This window comes from Triturus cristatus, chromosome 1_2 (assembly GCF_964204655.1).
Source record: "Triturus cristatus chromosome 1_2, aTriCri1.1, whole genome shotgun sequence".
In the NCBI taxonomy this organism is placed as follows: domain Eukaryota; kingdom Metazoa; phylum Chordata; class Amphibia; order Caudata; family Salamandridae; genus Triturus; species Triturus cristatus.
Genome location: NC_140580.1, coordinates 522,268,018 through 522,286,701, shown reverse-complemented (window position 1 = coordinate 522,286,701; position 18,684 = coordinate 522,268,018). Strand labels below are relative to the sequence as shown.

Sequence of the window (18,684 nt, the reverse complement as noted above, 5' to 3'; positions counted from 1 at the left end):
GTAAGTCGCATGTGAGGTTCGGCGATCGTCCCAATACTAGATGCCATGTCCAACTTATCACTATCATCCCACTTAGTGAGGGCACTACGAGGACTCGTGAAACAGAATAGAGGTCCAAAGCCTTAGTGCCAATTAAGAAACCGCCAGGAAACCTCTGCATCATGCAGAAACTCGCCAATGGGGCCACTTCCCCGGAAAACGGCCACAAAACTATAACCCCCATCTTTCCGCAATCCAGACATACACACGGGGGGCAAACAGGCGACTCTGGTAAAGGTGAAAGAATGTGCGAATTCCCTCCTTGCAACCCGGGCATAATACTAAGTTAGAACCGCACATTGATATAAGCAAACCGAAGGACAGCCGGACACAACCATGCCACGTCCCAGAAGACCCCTCTACAGTTTAAAGCCACTGGGGGAGAAGTACAGTTCCTGCCTACTTCGAAACCAACAAAACTAAAGAGAAGGTGGACCTCTCTGGAGTGCCCCACCTTGGCCCCCTGACATGCACTTGTGCTGGGAGGGAGGGGGACAGAGAAACGATGACCATCTGAGTGGTCACTCGCGACACCAATTGGGTGATAGCCTGCAGACCCATCCGTCATCTGCACTGACGTGTGCTGTGTCGCCATGCTGGCGTCCCTCCCCAGCTTATGTCTCCCATACCACCTTTTCTAAGGTATCCCAGCATGCCAAAAGGTTAGACAAAGTATTTGGATATGAGGATGGAGCAATACTCCAATACGTGGTATATTTACTACAAAAGGAGCACTACTCCTACAACAAGCCCACCTATTGGTTTAGTCAATGGTTCTATTTGCATCAGATAAATACGCCACAATTATAGCACAGTTGCCTAGCCAACCAAGAGCTAGCCGCCCCCATCCATAGCTGTCAAGGTTTCAGCCTGCAATGTGTGACATGTTCATCACTTCAGTGCAACTATGAGTGACATTTAAAGGACTATGCCTGACACTTTATTGCGAGCAAAATCAAACAATGAAAATGAGGTAGACATATCGATATCAGTAATAACCCCCATTAGACCAACGAGAAACTCTAAAACCACCAAGGTTTAAGGCTGCCTTTATGCGCATTACCGGGCTTAGAGGCGCCTTGAGCGATGTACACATGTTACATCAACCCTGATGGTACAAGGATTGCACGAGCGCACGGCCCCCAGAGCACCCCCAGACGCCAACGGGACAAGCCGAAGTTTGTACCGAGCATCCCAACTCCAAGGAAAGGCACCACAACCAACCAATCCGCTGCGCAGGTCCTCACAAAGGCAACACTGTATGGACCCCACCTTAACGATCCCTACATGAACCTTGAGTGCACCCTGTGAATAATGTAGGCTGAAAAAGACTGCCCCTCGCTCATACACTGTTGTTACATGCAGAACGAACATGGATTGATACCCCATAGTTTACAGCTACCAGTCCGCAGAGTCATCAAACACCTAACCTGTGTACTATTAAAATTCAATCTTTTGCCCAAACACAGTGGTATAATCCTGTGACAACAAATGGCTATGAACAGAACGCTTTATCGCCCTTATGCAGGAACTAGGGCTGTTCCACCTAGCAAGGACGCTGCACCCATATAATCCGGTAGCCAAAGCGTGTCTGTGAACCACCGAACATATCCTGCGACGCTGCATGTTCTACGCTAACCTGTACCTCAGAAACGCAAGTGCCCCAGTTAAATTACATCCGCATGAGGGAAAATATACAAATGACACGTGAAGAGCAGTTGGCAAGTGAGCACATGTTCGTAGACAAAATGTTCCCAGTACATCTAATAAGGGCGCTGCGACCAATGATCCGACTGCCTAAGCGTGTTCCTAACAGCACACGCCCCGTCAACATACATCATGTGACGTTGCCTGTTCTGCGCCACCCTGTGCCTGAGCAACGCAAGTACCCAGATAATTTATCAATTCCCGCTGGTTTTTCCTCAGTATCTTCCCACCCTTTTGCACCCTTGTGAATGCCCTGTTGCTCTCTGGCATCCACTGTCCCGTGCCTGTAAAACAAAGACAGCGTGTGACATCACCAAACATTGCGCTCGGATAGCCCGCGCCACCTCACACTTCCCTGCTCATATTGTTTGTTGTGATGGTCTAAGCAGCCCCCTGATAGGCACACATGCCATTTGCAGTGGACGACAGACACATTAACCCATGTGGCACTGTGGCTGTTAATTATCATTTAAGTACCTTGTGCAGCATGAAAGCCACCGTGACCCTTTCCTGATGAAAGGAGATCGTCAGATCCTGGTCAGTAGGCCCCTTTTAATATCATTGACCGGGCCCTCAACCCAGACGAGAGGCCACGACAAACCACCCCGAATAACTGTACCTCAGCCATGAACTAGACAGGGAGCACCGGAGGAGCAGTGATACCGGGAGCCTCTGGGGGTGGGGTGCGGGTTTGACGTGTCACTTCCGGTCACTGGAGGCAGGACGGTCGATCTCGAAGCTGCAACTGTGGGGACAAATTCATTAACGAACCTTGCATGTACACCGGGGCAACCAATCAGCCTCACATTTTCATATATGTTACTAAGCGGGTTGGGGCAAGTAACTGCTCTACTGTCATCTTAACCCTTGATGCAGCTTAAGTGGTGCTTCACCCCGTGTCAATGCGGCCCAATGACTGCGGCTTTGAGCCCGGCCCCTCATGCCAAGCCTGCCCCGTGCTTGTATAGACCCATCCCCCCTATACCCAGTCACCAGACTTACACTGGCTAAACCTAGTCAGCTCGCTCGGTCTCCTGCTGCCTGTGATTACCCCTGAATATCCTCCCATGCCTGTGACGGGATGCGGCCTCCTCGACCAGTACCTGGCGGAGGCCCGTGACGGCCAAGGAGGGGTGGCCCTTCCCGCCATGGGGCAGCGACACGCTCATTAAGGGGTTGGAGGTGGCAGGGCCGTGTGGATCATGATAGTGCCGCAACCCAATTGGCCCAAAGCTCAATCTGTGCTTAGCATAGTGTGCCAGCCGACTTGTATTTTGCTGTTTCTGTCATTGCTTTTAGATATATGACACACGTAACCTCATACCTACAACAACTCTCCCGGGAGTGAGCAGTGATTCGGGCTGATTGATTCTTGATGCTCCCCCGCTGTTTAGACCCAGCTCGCGCTGAATCACGGGAACCGGCCGCCCCACTGCAGCCCGCCCTGGCATCCCACAAACCCGTTGGGTCCGGGCACAGCCAGGCCGTGGGCCCTCATACCTACAGGTCTCTTGATCCAGATGGCATGTCGGGCGCGCAAAGAGGGCGCTAAGATCGTGGGGGAGGCATATATCCCCTCCCCAAGTCCTGGCGCCCAGGAAGTGACGCCCCTAGCGTGCCGCGACCAGGCTGGGGGGACTCCACCCAGAGTCCCTGCCCCTGATGGGGGCGGGGGGTGTGGGGTGCCCAGGTGACACTAGAATGCTGACCTCTCTAGTGGCCCCCTGTGGGGGCCTCAGTCAGCCGCAGATAAAATAGTTTGCGCCAATAGAGCAACTACTATAGATACGGCGCCCCTTGAGATGGATACCGAACTGAAGCAGGACAAATATACGTTAGATACCTTCCCTCTCATCTCTTTACAAGAAACTTCCTCATTAGTATCACAGATCAAAAGTGGTAGTCCAGATGATACTATCCCAGCTAGGATAATGCCTGCCCTGACTGAACAGTTCTGCCCCATGATTGAAAGACTGGTGAATCTTTCACTTAGCTCAGGCAACGTCCCCAGAGAATGGAAACGAGCCCTTGTTAGACCTATCAGGAAAAATACTACCATCCCATGGACCGAACTAGCTAATCTCAGGCCCATATCCTTATTACCATTTCTAGGGAAACTGATTGAAAAGCATGTAAACCACCATCTGTCCAGCTACATCGAACTTGCCGGCGGCCTGGACTACTCTCAGTCAGGGTTCAGGCTGAAACACAGCACGGAGTCCACCCTTCTGTCTGTCACTTGAGATCTACATATGTACCAGGACAAGGGCTTCTCAGTGATCCTGGTTCTTTTAGATCTGTCGGCAGCGTTCGACACCGTGTCACACACCATCCTGACCGATCGGTTGTCGAACGCTGGCATCAAGGATAAAGCCCTTGACTGGTTAAAGAGCTTCCTATCCGATCGCTCCCAGAGAGTCACCATGGATGCGTATCATTCAGCGGAGGTAGAGATTTCAAAAGGGGTGCCACAGGGCTCCTGTTTAAGCCCAACCCTTTTTAACATCTATGTGGCACCCCTGGCAAGAGTGATGCGCATGTATGGTTTCATCCCAGTATCATATGCTGATGATACACAGCTCCTCTTCCCATTTAAGACTCTCTCCGCTGATGTAAGAAGCTCTTTCTCTTCGGGCATGAAGGCAGTGGCACATTGGATGTCCTCCAATTATCTTCAGTGCAACGTCATCAAAACTGAGGTAATGCTGTTTGGAGAAGCTAAAATACTATGGACCCCTGATTGGTGGCCACACGACCTGGGAACAGTTCCCAAACCCAAACAGGTCGTTTGGATCAAGATTTGTCACTCAAACAGCATGTTAACTATATTTCCGGAATATGCTTCCATACCATTAGCCTGTTACGTAAAGTTTTCCCTCTACTACCTGACTCCTTTAGGAGAACTCTTGTTCAGGCTTTGGTTTTAAGTCGGATTGACTATTGTAATGGCCTGTTGCTTTTTGCCAACGAAGGCGTATTGGCCAAGCTTCAGGTCATTCAGAACACGGCAGCTCGCCTTGTCCTCAACGTCCCCCCGAGAACTGCTTCTAAGCCCCTCCTTGAGCAACTGCACTGGCTCTCAATCCGGCAGAGGACTAAATTTAAAATATGTTGTCTGATTCATAAATGTCTAAATGGACAAGGGCCCGCCTACCTTCTAAACAAATTTGTTCCCTATATTCCAACTCGATCGCTCAGGTCCAGCAACAATCCTCTCTTAGTGATCCCCCGTGCAAAAAAAGCCAGACATGGGAGCAAAGCACTATCAATTACAGGACCCACATTATGGAACAAACTCCCTCTGTCTTTGAGACAGTGTAAAGAACACCTCACTTTCAGGAGACACTTGAAAACTGTACTGTTCAGAAATTAGATCTAGCCCCATTCTTTCACACCTCTGTTTCGACCGGCTCCAAAAGCGCAGAGATACTCCACCAGGAGTCGATTCCAGCGCTATACAAACCAGCAAATAAATAAATAAATATACTACAGCTCCTCAAGGTCATGCAAAGCACTCACTGGTCTTACCTCAACTTTTTACAATGGTGCGGATTCCAAAATCTTTTTCCAGATATATGTGTTACCTATGCCTAGAAAAAACTTTGTTTTTATTGTACACAACGCTTCTGTACAGTAAACAAATGTGCATTTTGCTTTCGCTTGGGCAATGGACGTAATCATCAGTGTACCTGAGAAGTGGCAGCGGAAATGCAATGCAGGCAAGTGAATATCCACACAATTGTACGGTGTTGGGCATTTACAAAGTTTTCGAAATGGGTTTTCCAAACGTATCTGGGCACCTTATTTACCAATCTGTCCCTAGTGCAGCATTTATATAGCAGTATGTGTCATGTATTTAAATATTTATTTCAGTACATTAAACAAAAGTGACTTAATGTGCATTAAGTCACAAATATACAGGAATACTCTATGAAGTAAACTTGCGTAATGTACTCATGTATTGACTACTTTACATGAAGAAATGTATGTGGAAACCATGTAGTTGTAAATGTTTATGAAGGATGTACCCTTATTCTTTCTATGACTGTCCAGGTAATTCCATTTGCTCTACATTTCCTATTCTCATTGTAATTCTGCAGCACAGTTTTGGTCCCTTTAATTTCTTTATTTCTATCGTTTTATATATTTTTTAATGTGGCATTGAAATGATAATAAAAAAAACACATTGACGTCTGCAGAGAACCAATCCATCAATTCAGGAGAGGAGTTGGCCTAACGGCTAGGGCGGTCGACCTCAAATCTGGGGAACCGGGTTCTAGTCTCGGCAAAGACGCGCAACATCCTGTTATTCTGGGCAAATCACTTAATCTTCCCATGCCTAAAAAAATGAATGTGTCCTCATGTAATGCAACTGGTGCTTGTGTAAAGCACTCCGATACCCAATACCTTCGGGTCAAGTTTGTGCTATATAAAACACCCTTTAAAAAAAAAATCCAACAGAGCAATACGGAAAACAAAAATGAATGTATACCATAGTACCACCATGCAGCTCAGTAGATAATATTTATGAATAAAGAGAACAAAACAGCATTACACAGCCTAGGATCTTTTGGAAGACAATGTGTTAACATCTGCTAGAGTCTTCATACTTTAAACAGCAAGAAAAGAGCGAAAAAGACCTTTAAAATTCGCACAAGCATCATTTCAATGTATTTGTATTTTTGTATTCGTATTTGTAATGAATTTGTAGAGCGCCATAATCGCCCCCGAAGGTGTATCTCTGCGCTGCAGAAGAGAAGTATGCCAGGTCAGAGCAATTAGTAACAGAAAAGTTCTGTCTTTAGGAGTTTCCTAAAGAGGAAGAGATTGGTGCACTCATCAGAACACTCCTGGACATGTGGAAGTTACAGAGGAAGGACTGCCCTGCTGCCAGAGGACTGCCCTCCTGCTTAAAGAACTACCTTGCTGTCTGAGACAGAAGATTGGACCTGCTTGCCTTCATTCCAGGCTAACCAGAGTGACTCCATGGGTCAGTTGGCTGACCGCCTGTGTGAGCTCCAGGGACACAACACTTCAGAGGCCTCCTCAAACTGACCAGCTGACCTGCTGCAACTGGAACTGCCTGAACCTGCAACTGGATCTGTCTGAACCCTGCTTGCTGGCCTCTGCTGGTGTGAGTCCCTGACCTCCAAGAGGTGCCCCCCAGGTCCTGGACCCTTTGCTGGCATCAGAGTCTACTCCTCCTGAAGAAAAGTTGAAAACCTAAAGTTTGGGTTCCTCGAAAATGCAAACTGGACTGTTCCCTCTGAAACTCTGGCACCCATGATGAACACCAACATGAAGCTACGATGTAACTTGCTCTTCATGCTGAAAACAACAGTCCACAGTGACCGGCAATGCGAGACTTGCGCTTTGCTCTACAACTGCGACAGCCTGCGCCGACTACCAACACAAAGCTACAGCAAAGACTGTCTGCGACCCTCGTCCGGCTCTTCATGCTACAGTGATGACCATCTGTGATGCTCACTCTTCCCCTCCTTGTGGCCTCCAAGTTGGGCAGAACCCTTTGCGCCGGATAGATAGATAGATAGATAATTTTATTGCACAATTAATTAAAATCATTGCAATGAGGCCCCATATAAATGTACAGTATAAAGTGCATATAATCCAATATTATAAAAAGTAAAAAAACTGATTGTTTCAGTCAGTTGTGCACAAATTAACAAAAATTAAAAACACTGCTTAAGCCGCTAGAAGCATGACGCCTTAAAAAGAGAAAAACTTGACCCAACTTTATGAATTATAGTTCTGTGCGATGGTCGGAGTCCAAAAATGCCCTTACTGCCATCAAGTATTTCAAGAAGAGTGCCGCCAGCTGTGCCTGTTCGCCTTTCATGCAGTCAACTAGGGCAGCTGACATGTCTGTATATTTAAAATATGCAAGATTGGGCGGAGCCAGTATATTCTCAGCGGGCGCAGTGTCTCACAGATGCCCAATATGTGAGTTAGTGATTCCTCTACTGCTCCGCATGCTCGGCACTTAGTAGCTACAGACTCTTTGTACCCTCACCCATATTTGTATGCCAACAGTGGGATCAGTCCGAACTGCAGTCTCATTAGTTGTCGCTTCATTATTGGTTTTAAAGAGGAGGACAGATAATATGACAAGGTCCCACTAGTATAGAGGTTAAAGCCCAGCTTACATGACTTAGGTTTTTTAATGTTTGCATATCGCTGTCGGCAGACATTAACGTAGCTTGTTTTTTTAAAAGTCTTGCGGCCGCTGGTATGAGTAGGGGGGCTGACCATATTTCCTTTGCTTCCAATACCTTGCCTCAGTGGGCTAGATATTCGCACCATGTGGACCCTCTGGTGTTTATCATTGTTCAGATGTGTTTCTTTAGTATATTTTCCCGGGCTTGGTTAGCTTTTAGACAATACGCTATAAATCTAGCTTTCAGGATCCACTTTTGGGATGAAATGTTAAATTCTCTACGAATTTACGCATGAGCGGTAGCGGTCGGTCGGAAGAAGACTTTAGAAAGCAGGCCAACTGTGCTCCGTCCAGCCATGTTGTCATCTTGTCTTTGAAGGCTATTGCACCATGGGCTACAGATGGTAAAAGTTTGCCCCCATTAATCGGATTAAGGGAGTCAGATTAGGTGATTTTATGCCTTTCCTTGCTCTACAAAAAATGCCTTCCAAAGATTGAACTGTTCCTTGCATTGCAGTGATGTGAGCGGAGGGCCGTCTTTTATGCTCGATTCACACTCCTTAGTACTTATAGATAGTCACTATCTCGATGGCTTTACCTTCGATGTTCCATGCACGCTTCCTTTTTATTTGTCGCAAGATTATCATTGCCTTTGTTTTTGCCGTGTTTATTTGTAAATTGTTCTCTCTGCAGTATAGAGACCTTTGCACCTGACTTACAATATAACTTTTCAGCTGGACTAATCTGGTCCCTGTACTCAACCTGCACTTCATTGCGGTCAGCCTGAACTTGTGACTTTCCACCATCTAGCACAACCAGATGACCGCGAGTGGAACTTTGTGCTTTTATGCACTATTTTTTCCTAAAGCTTTAAAATTGAATATCACCGGCTGTAGTGATCAGAGTTTGTCATCCTGGTATCATTTTATTCATTAAAATGTATTCTAGCCTTTCCAAATTGGTTTGAGATTTTTCTTAAGTTGTTTTCTAGCTTTTTTACTGTTTGTGTGCTTCTTAAATCCTTTACACATTACCACTAAATTAAGCTTATATTGTGCCAAGCTACAGAGTGTTAAGCACAGATTAATTTAGTGACTTTTTTGTTTCACCATGACAAGGATTGTGGCTGTTACCTGAGTTGGGGCTTCCACCCCCTCAACCTACAACACAATTTCTCACATTTATCATGGTGCCCTTAACTAGTTGTCCACTGTGTGCATCAATCATATACAAAGCAGGGGGAGGAGCCAAGATGGCGACCGGAGCAGTCGCTTGAGCGCCCGGCTCCGTCGGCCCTTGGCCTCGGACTATCATCCTGATTCCTATCCTTGCCGATTTTCGAGGTGCAACGCGTGCGACGACGCGCTGACTGCGCCGCCTCTTTCCCGAAGTCTTAGCCCGCCCGGATGCCGGAGTTTTTGGTGCATTTGTTCCCCGCCCTGGACCCTTGCTCTACTGTGGCCTCGGCCGGCCCCCTGGAATCGTTGCAGTCACCGGACCCGCTGGTACGAATCTGAGCCCGAGGTCCCGATCCCGCCTCACGCCACGCACGGTCGCCAGAGGAGCCGGGAGAGAGACGCCCGGACACCTCCTGTACCCTGCATCTGATGGGCTGGAGCCAGAGGGTAAGCCCCGGTGTGGCGGGTCTCCTACCCCGCTCTGTGGACCACGCTGTAGAAGGCTGCAGACCCCCTTCTTCTATGGTCTAGTCGGCTGCAAAGAGAGCCTGAGGGAGGGGAAGAGACTGCTGGCTTTCACCTGTTGCGGCGCAGACCTGTTGGGAATTGCCTCCTTGTCACGATCCCCCCCCTGGCCACGGTACCGTTCAACGGTAAAACATGGCGCTGATTGCCTGCTCGCTGCTGGGGGGTGACGCTCCGGTCTCGCCCGCTGCCCGCTTCGCCCCCCTCTACCAGACTCCTGCTCCCCAGTGCCGTCCCGGATTGCTGCCGTTGGGGGGACGCAGCCTCCGCTGACATACGGCTCCGTTCTGGCTGCCCTGCGGGACTTTCGTCTGCAATTGTGTGTCGGCTTGCAAACGCTGAGTGAGCGGTTCGACTCTACACTGTCTCCTGCGGGCCGTGAGCGCCCCGTTTGTGATCAACAAGACGTGAGTCTGCCAGTGCTGTGGTCCTCCTGCGGGGAAGCAACGACTGGGTATAACGGTGCTACACCGGTGTCTGCATTTGGCTTTCCCGGCGCTCAGGATCAATCGCTCTCCTGCTCAATGGCAGATACTTTGTTTCCCCGGTCATTGCTGCCTGCTTTGTTGTTGCCTGCCTCACCGTGCCCGCAGGAGTTTCCAGCTGAACTACACCTGGCGACCTCGAGGAACTGTTCACGGTGGCCTACGACTCCTTTTATGTGGAACTCATGTACTTTACAAGCCAGGTCTGGATTTTGTATGGTGTGCAAGGGGACCTCAATAGATGATCGGCGGCCATTTTGTGACTCTACTTCTCCATCTTCTCCCAAGTGGCCATATTGTCTTTGTCTGTTCGGGATGCGGGGCATTCACGAGGGGGCGGGTCTAATCGTACGCCCGCGATCGGGCCAGGGCTAGATTACTTTCTATCATCATGGCTTCACGGCCGGGCTGGACTGGGACTGGAATTGTCTACTTATGTTGTGCGCACTCGTCGCGATCTGTCTGCCTTCATTTCCGTGGTGTTGCATGCTATCTTCCCACGACCGCCTTTGGGTGTAGTGGGGTTTCAGTGTGTGGAGGCTTGGTTGGCCGGTGGTGTCGGGCGCTCCTGAGGATACGTGGGCTCCTCCCCGCCTCCTTTCTTCTTTCTTCTCTTAGTTTCTTTACTCTATTCCTACTTTCTCTCTCGTCTATATTTCGGGTTCATTGGGCGACAGGCACTATGCTGGGGGGGGGGGTAGGCCATAGCCTCCGCATTGGTGTAGGGTGGGGGGGTAATTTACTGTTTCTTTTTTAGTTCTATGGGCCTCTTTCTTTCATGTCTCTGCGCTATACTTGTTTCGATTCGGGGTCCGGGTGTGGGGTGGATTGAGTGGGGGCGGCTTTTAGGGGGTGCGTATTTACTACTGTGTTGATCCTGTTGTCTAATTGCATCGCCTTACTGTATGAGAATTTCTATGGCTGTTTTAATGATGCTGCTGCTCTCCAGTGTATGAAGCCGACTTGCGGACTCGAATCTCCTTGTCTCTATCCTTTACTGACTTTTTTCCCGATAAAATTTTTTTTTTTTTTTGAAAACCTTAAAATTAACCTTCACTTCTCCTTCCCCCGGTGTCAAGGATCCCTCCAGTGTATGAATCCTGAATCGTTGCTAACCTTGACCTTGACGCACAGGGGATGTATTGTTTGTCTCTGTGCTCAACCGTATTGTGGCCGGCCTGATGGTTGTAGGCCCGTATTTGTTCTTTTACTATGCACAAATAAAGGTTTTTAAAAAAAAAAAAACCAAAAAAAAAAAAAATCATATACAAAGCAAGCTACTAAAACCTATATCTTTAAAATCAGTATAAAATGCATTCCCTGCATAGTCCTAGAATTACTGAAGGAACAAGTTTACAAATATTTACTATTATTTTGATTTGATTTTGTACAAATCCAAATAAAACATTCACCTGGACTTGGATTATAAACAATCTCTGTTTTCTCCGTTGCAGATGAAGAACATGAAAAAAAAAGACAGTCGGATGAAAATCATGAATGAAATTCTCAGTGGGATCAAGGTAGTTGGAGATATTGCATATTATTTTCCTAATCAATAGTGGATTTCTATTTGTAATCTAACAAATTGCCTTTAAATCTCTCTGGCACTTGCATTTTTAGGAACATTTCAGGAAAATGTTTGATATATTTTGCTCAGCCTAATGCCATTTTCTAACCTTGCTTTTTGTCCTTGTTTCCTGCAATTGCTTTTTTCACCATCCTCCTTTAGGTGTGGGACTGTATGTAACAACGTTTGTTTTTCGTAGTGTGCTAATTGAGACAAAGAGAAGATAGTCTCTTTAACTTTCTTATGTTTTGTTTCTTCTTTTGAAAATTAATCATGACGTTAACTGTTCCAAACCCCTCTCGTGAAATACAGTAATGGATCAATGTGAGACCAACGCAGTTCTTCCTAATAGTAATGCATCAGAGTGTTTGGAGAGCCTTGATTTCTGATCTGACCTAATGTGCATAAGACTTAATGTGCATTGTAGATTTCTGTGAGCATTTACTTCCAACAATAGCTGCTTTTGGACCATATTTATCTTTTGGACACTGGTTTTGCATGCACAAGGGGAAGAGGACAATCTAAAATAGCCAGGTCTTTAGCCCCTTCTTGAAAGAAGTCAAATCAGGGCAGGAGCGAAGGCCTAAAGGAAGGTTGTCCAATGATATGGAGCACTGTGGAGAATGATCTGCCCCCATATCTTGAGGTACGGATACGAGTAATCACCGAGAACGACTTGTCCGATGATCTCAAGCATCTAGACGGGAGATAAGGGTTTAGTAAGGATGCCAGGTAAACTGGCCTTGACTTAAAGAGGGCTTTGTGTGTCAAGCGGCAACGTTTAAAGATGACATGCTTCCTAATGCATCTTTCGAGTAGCGGAGCAGAAGGCGAGCACGAAGGGAGGTTACAGATTAATCGCTCAGCGGTATTCTGGACCACCTGCAGTTTTGCCAGCAGGGTATCATTTACCAAGGTCAGCAAATCGTTCCCATAGTCCAGGCAGCTGGTGATAAAAGCCTGGACCAGAGTTTTCCTTGCCGTATCGGGAAGCCAAGGCAGGGATTTTTTTAAAAGCCTCAAGGTAGAGAAGCATATGTCACAGGTAGAGCTGATATGATCTTTCATGGAGAGAGATTGATCTAGCCTCATGGTCAGATTATTTACCGCCTTCTTCGGTGTAGGGGACATTCCCAGGTCTATGGGCCATCAATCAGATAACCATATCTTGGCACCCTTGCCACGCAGCTTGATCTCCGTCTTGTCGCTGTTTGATTGGACCCAGTTGTTCTTCATCCAGATAGCGACCTCTGACATGCAGTTTGAGATTTTGCTCTTTACCGTATCTGGATCAGGGCCAAAGGAGAACAGAAGTTGTGTGTCATCTGCGTATGACACAATCTCTACACCACAGACTCTAACGATTCCCGCTAAAGGCACCATATTGATATTAAACAAAGTGGGGCTCAGACAAGATCACTGGGGGACCCCCTTGTGCATATGCATCAGTTGGAACTTTAAAAAGTTCAGGTGACCTTGTTGTGTTTGATGGGCAAGTAAGTCCATGAGCCAGTATAGCGCCCTGCCATATAGCCCTGCCTCGTTCAGCTTGCGGGTAAGAATAGAATGGGAGACCGTGTTGAACGCTGCTGATAGGTCCAACCATTAAATACTAATGGGGTTATCCCAGAAAAGGTCAAGGACCTGGGAATCTATACAGTATAAGTAATAATTGGTCCCAACGTATCTTTTCAGCACACCTAAGGTGCACAAAACTGAATAAATCAATTCAAACGGTCATACCGAAAGTTATTTTATAGTTGGATTATTGTTACAGAGAGAAAGACCAAAGACAATAATGTTGATATGAAAAAATCTCATTTGTATGTAGTCTTCATCAAAGAACAGTATACAATCAGCCATTTATAACAATAGGCGGTTGTCAGAAGAGGAGTGAAAAAGAAAGTACTCATGTGGAATGTGATTGTGAAAAGAACAGAAAACAATCAGAAAAAATAAGAAGCAAGGATACCCTAATTCATATTATACAACAACGGAAAAACATTCCTTCCAAGAGGGGCCAAGTATCCAACACCGACAGGGTCTCAACATTGCCGCGCTAGCATGCTGAGAGTCTAGTGGACATGGAAACGGCTCCATTTGGATACGGACTAGACTCTCAGCATGCATATGCTAGTGCTGCAATGTTGAGACCCTGACGGTGTTGGGTACTCGACCCCTTTTGGAAGGAATGTTTTCCTCTCTATATTTTTGAGATTAAGGCCCTTTGGAGGTATATACCAAGAATTATCCGGCAAGTTGACCGTGTAACGAGAAACTATTGATCTTGCCTCCCTTGCAGTATTTGAAAATAATTTTGGGAGGCATAGTGGGGGCGCCCACTTTACTCCTGTCTTGGGGACCACCCTTTCATAATTTTTTGTACAAATAAAGAATTATTCGACTTGGACAACATATACATTATGGATATGTCCAGACTCACATAACGGTTGTCCTTTTGTCCTAATGCAGACCCGCACGTGGAGCTAGAAATTACCCTTATCGCGGAAGACAGGTTGAAACATCGACTCTCTTTCTTTGGCCTGCATTACTACTTTTTGACCCTGACTTAATGACCAGAGGCCATCCAAGGACTAGGAAAGTGAATGGTTATTGTATACAGGCCTAACATTGGTTCGGTCGACCAAATCATCTAATCCAACCTGTGTTGTATAATATGAATTAGGGTATATTTGCTTCTTATTTTTTCGGACTGCTTCCTGTTCTTTTCATGATTACTTTGCACATGAGCACTTTCTTTTTCACTCCTCTTCTGACAACCGCCTATTGTTATAAATGACTGATTGTATACTGTTCTTTTTTAAAGACTATATAAAGATAAGATTTTTTATATCTTTTTTTAGATAGGCTTTCCGCTCTGCTCTTATCATGTTACGATAGACTCTAAGCCTGAAAAGACATTCTACTTTGTCCATGAGAGATTTAGTCAGACACCATCTGCACTCAAGGTGTTTACAAATCCATTTCTCTTGACTCCGATTCTCCAAAAACCACAGAGCTGAGCTTCTGACAGAGACGGATGCACATTTTTTAAAGTGTGCAATGCAGTCAAAAACACTGGTCAAGGAGTCATGAAAAACAGACAAAGCTGTGTCCACATCGATTTGGGATAGAGGCAGGCAAAAGAAAGCCGTCCTCCATGAAAACGGTGGGGGTAACTTTTTTCCAGTTGCGTTGTAACCTGGATACAGATCTCTAAGAGTTTCCAAGAGTAGTTGTCCACAGAATAGAGAACCTGATTAAGTAATGGTCAGTCCAGGTGACCGAAAGAAGAGAATCACAAGAGACTTCATTCGTATTGGTAAAAATAAGGTCCAACATGTGTCCAGCCTTATGTGTAGAGCCGGGCACTATCTGTTTGAGCCCCAGTTTTTCTAAATCTCCTAAGAGTTGGATCACACCTGGATCGTCGCCGTTTCGCAATGATAGTGAAAGTCACCCAGTAGGATAAACTTCGCAGAAGACAAGGCATAGGGTGCAATAAAGTCTATTAGTGCCTGTGAGAACTCCTGTTTTGTACCTAGAGGATGATATCATAGTGTCCCTTTCCACAGTTCTGTGGCATGTAGGACTATCTTAAAAATGCATATTTCTAACCAGCCAGTGCAAAGTGTGTCAATTAACTCAACCTTCAGGGTGCTGCGGTAAGCAATAGCAATGCCCCCTCCCGGACGATCCGCCCGGTCTTATCTAATAATAGAGTATTGTTCAGGGATGGCTAGAGGAATGCAAGGAACTGCAGAGTTGCAGAGCCAGGTTTCTGTAAAAAACACAGAGCTCAAGATTGGATGCTGAGATAAGGTGCCATATTTCGAAAGCGTGCTTGGACAAAGATCTTATATTACAGTACACATCAGCAATTTCCCGAACCAGATCTGCCTTGCCATTGTCAATACTGATGGAATACCCAGTGGCAGTAGTCCGGTGGAACAAGAAACCTGATATCAGGGGGTGTGATGTTGGCAAAGGCAAATTGATCACGGGTTCAGTTACTACTGAGAACGAGGGACATGCAAATCTGCATGTCCTACAAGAAGCAGGGCCCTGCAGAAATGGGAACGTCTGCCTACAGTTCCGAACAGAGTCGCAGATGGAGGGACTAACTAGGCCCAAGTGCTTAAGTTCCCTTGAGGAATACATCTTAGCCATGGCTAATGGGAATGAGACAAAGCCTAGGAGAGCGGGAGGTCAAAATAAAATTTTAAAACAAAAGACTAAAAAAACAGGCAGGGGGTTGTGGCATCTGGCGTCGGCCAGGTGCGGACAGGCATGGAATGACGTGCATTCGGGGCGCCGGCCCCGCTGCACGCGTCCATGTCCTACAACTGCCTTTATGGTTGTCAACGCACGTGAGCACTGAGTCTAGACAGCCGACCTGACCAAGATGGCGGCGGTCCAGTGGCTCACTGAAGGAGAGAACTGTCCTACACCCAAAGCTCTCTCCACAACAAACGGCACACAGCTGCGGCAGAACAGAGAACGGAAAGAGTGGAAGACAGAGGAATACAGGAGACGCGTGGGCAGGACCCACCACACGCTGCCACACAGAAATACAAATGAAGTGAGAAGGAACCTCAAAAGAAGTTAAGACAAGTACAGGCCATACCCTAGAGTATATGGACCTCTTCCCTTACATAATGGTTCGAAACTATATAGCTGGAGCTAAAACAAATACCTCCTGTTTCTTTCGACATACACATAATGTAACTGGATTATCTTATAGACAACATGTCAGAATGATATAGGTTTTAATGACAAATTGTTCTGGTTTGCTGAAGTTACCATGCTAGAAGACAGAATCCTAGTCCCTATGCCATTCCTTGCTATGTGTCATATGTGGCAATAGTGGGCGAAGACAATTATCCAATTTAATTCACTGCCACAGGAATTAATTCTTTAATAAGAGTACTGCTCAACCCCTCAATCACTCAATACCTTAGTTGAAGTGGATTATAAATGCGGTCAATGTTGTTTGTGAAATTCCATGTCCTGTGGTACCTGACAGCAGAATAATCTAGTACTTTATGGAGCATTGCATTGCTTGGTTACATTGCCAGCATAGGAATTCTATTCAATGGTTTGTTTTTCATTAAAAAAAATATTTGTATGTATAGAAGATATGCGAAACCTTACCTAGAAATGTCTTGAAATGTGAAGTAGTTGTAAACATGTTTACATTAATGAACCTGAGTATCTGCGAGTTTCTAATGTTTTAATTTTTTAATTCAGTGTGTGTGCATGTGTCTGTATTTGCCACTTGGAACCTCCAACTGTTCCTACCTCCTCACAGAAAAATCTTCTGAATGTGGCCCAAGGTGTTAAGTCTGCTGTAGCCATCTGTGCAATCAGATTGCAAAATATTGTGTCTACAACATCTAATTCTTGACAGGCATATGTCAACCACTTGTTAAGCTGACACTCGGAGTTCTGTTCATATAGTGTTGTACAACATTATTTCAATGAAAAATACTCTTTTGCATTTTGCCATTTCTGGGGTGAGAGCATCATTGTTTAAATGAATAGAAAAAAATGAAAAACGACTAAGATGGGGAACTGTATTGTATTTTTGCAGCTTCTGCAAGTGCAGTTTAACTTCATCAATTAACAGTATTAAATTTAACCTTTGGAAAGCCAAGTAGAAGAAGGTCTTCCCTTCACTTGTGCCTAGATATGACCCAAAGCAGAAGCCTAAATGGGTCAAAATATTGTCAAACCCCTCTTTTCATAGTTGTATGCCACACCATTACCTTTCCTGATTCAGTAAGAGTACTACTGTGTAAGCTGCTTTGAGACCTGGAATCTATCAAAATGTACTTTCAGGATGTGTCAACAATACTGTAACCTGGAAACTTAATTTATGTAAAATTCATGTTATTTTCTTCTGATTTAATAGATCCTAAAATTCTATGCCTGGGAACCATCATTTGAGAACCAAGTTGAGGATATCCGAGAAAAGGAGCTGCACCACATGCTGCGTTACTCATACTTACATTCAGTTTCATTCTTCATCTTCACATGTGCACCATTCCTGGTAAGCAATACTTTTCCAGGTTTTTCTAACCTGGGATAGCTAATTAAATCATACAAAATGTATATCTTCACAAATGTGATGGTGCCTTAAAATACATGCCCATTTTGGCACATAATGGACATGTAAAAGGCATAGAAAGAAAATGCGTGGAAAGAAATGCTTTCTTTTGTATTATAAGAGTATGTTCATCTATTTTTGGGGTTGGAAATAATATGGAAGATCCAATATTGTAAATTAAAAAGTCAACAAATAGCAAATGATAAATCCTACTATCTGGTACACTTTATGAGATTAATTTAGCTGAAGCTGTGAGTAATTGAATTGGCGCTCAAGACAATCCTTGGCTCCACCTAGAATTGATTACAAAATATCACAATACTAATATTCAAAATGCACTGTGCAAAGCTGATTGAATTTCTTTGGTACACACTATGAGATTTGACCACTCAGGTACAATTTGTGATCTGCTAGCCATGAAGTTGAATATAAGAGCCAGTGATCTGCTAGCCATAAAGTTGAATATAAGAGCCAATCTATTGTTAGAACCCCCTGAAGCTTTCAAGCCATCTCCCTTTGGTGGGAAGATGCAGGAGTTTCTTACTTTTGGGTCTTATCCGAAAGGTGCCACAGACGTAGGTCCCAAATTCCCATGTAAGTTCATCTAATTCCACTGGCAGCAAGGAAATCAGTGGCAGTAGCCTTGATTCTCTCGCGTCTTGACTACTGCAACAGCCTCTTGGCAGGAAACAACAAATCAACATTAAGTAAGCTACAAGTTGTCCAACATGCTGCGGCTCGTTTCGTCCTTAAACTCCCACAAAGATCCTCGGCATATGCGGCATTAAAAGCCCATCACTGGCTCCCGGTGCACAAAATAATTCTTTTTAAAATCCTCCTAATCACCTACAGAGCCAGGCATAAACTGGGACCCAAGTATCTCTTGGCACGGATCACTC

The 18,684-nt window shown here is 45.5% G+C and overlaps 1 protein-coding gene across 2 annotated transcripts in view; it reads left to right on the top strand.

The window, feature by feature from the left end:
- The window catches only part of ABCC2 (ATP binding cassette subfamily C member 2), a 354,899-nt gene that overhangs the window by 184,099 nt on the left and 152,116 nt on the right, over positions 1 to 18,684 (top strand). For both annotated transcript variants that reach the window (XM_085606294.1, XM_085606296.1), the window contains exons 11-12: positions 11,564 to 11,629; positions 17,591 to 17,728. In XM_085606294.1, the coding sequence (XP_085462420.1) occupies positions 11,564 to 11,629; positions 17,591 to 17,728 (204 nt within the window). The remainder of the gene's footprint in view (positions 1 to 11,563; positions 11,630 to 17,590; positions 17,729 to 18,684) is intronic.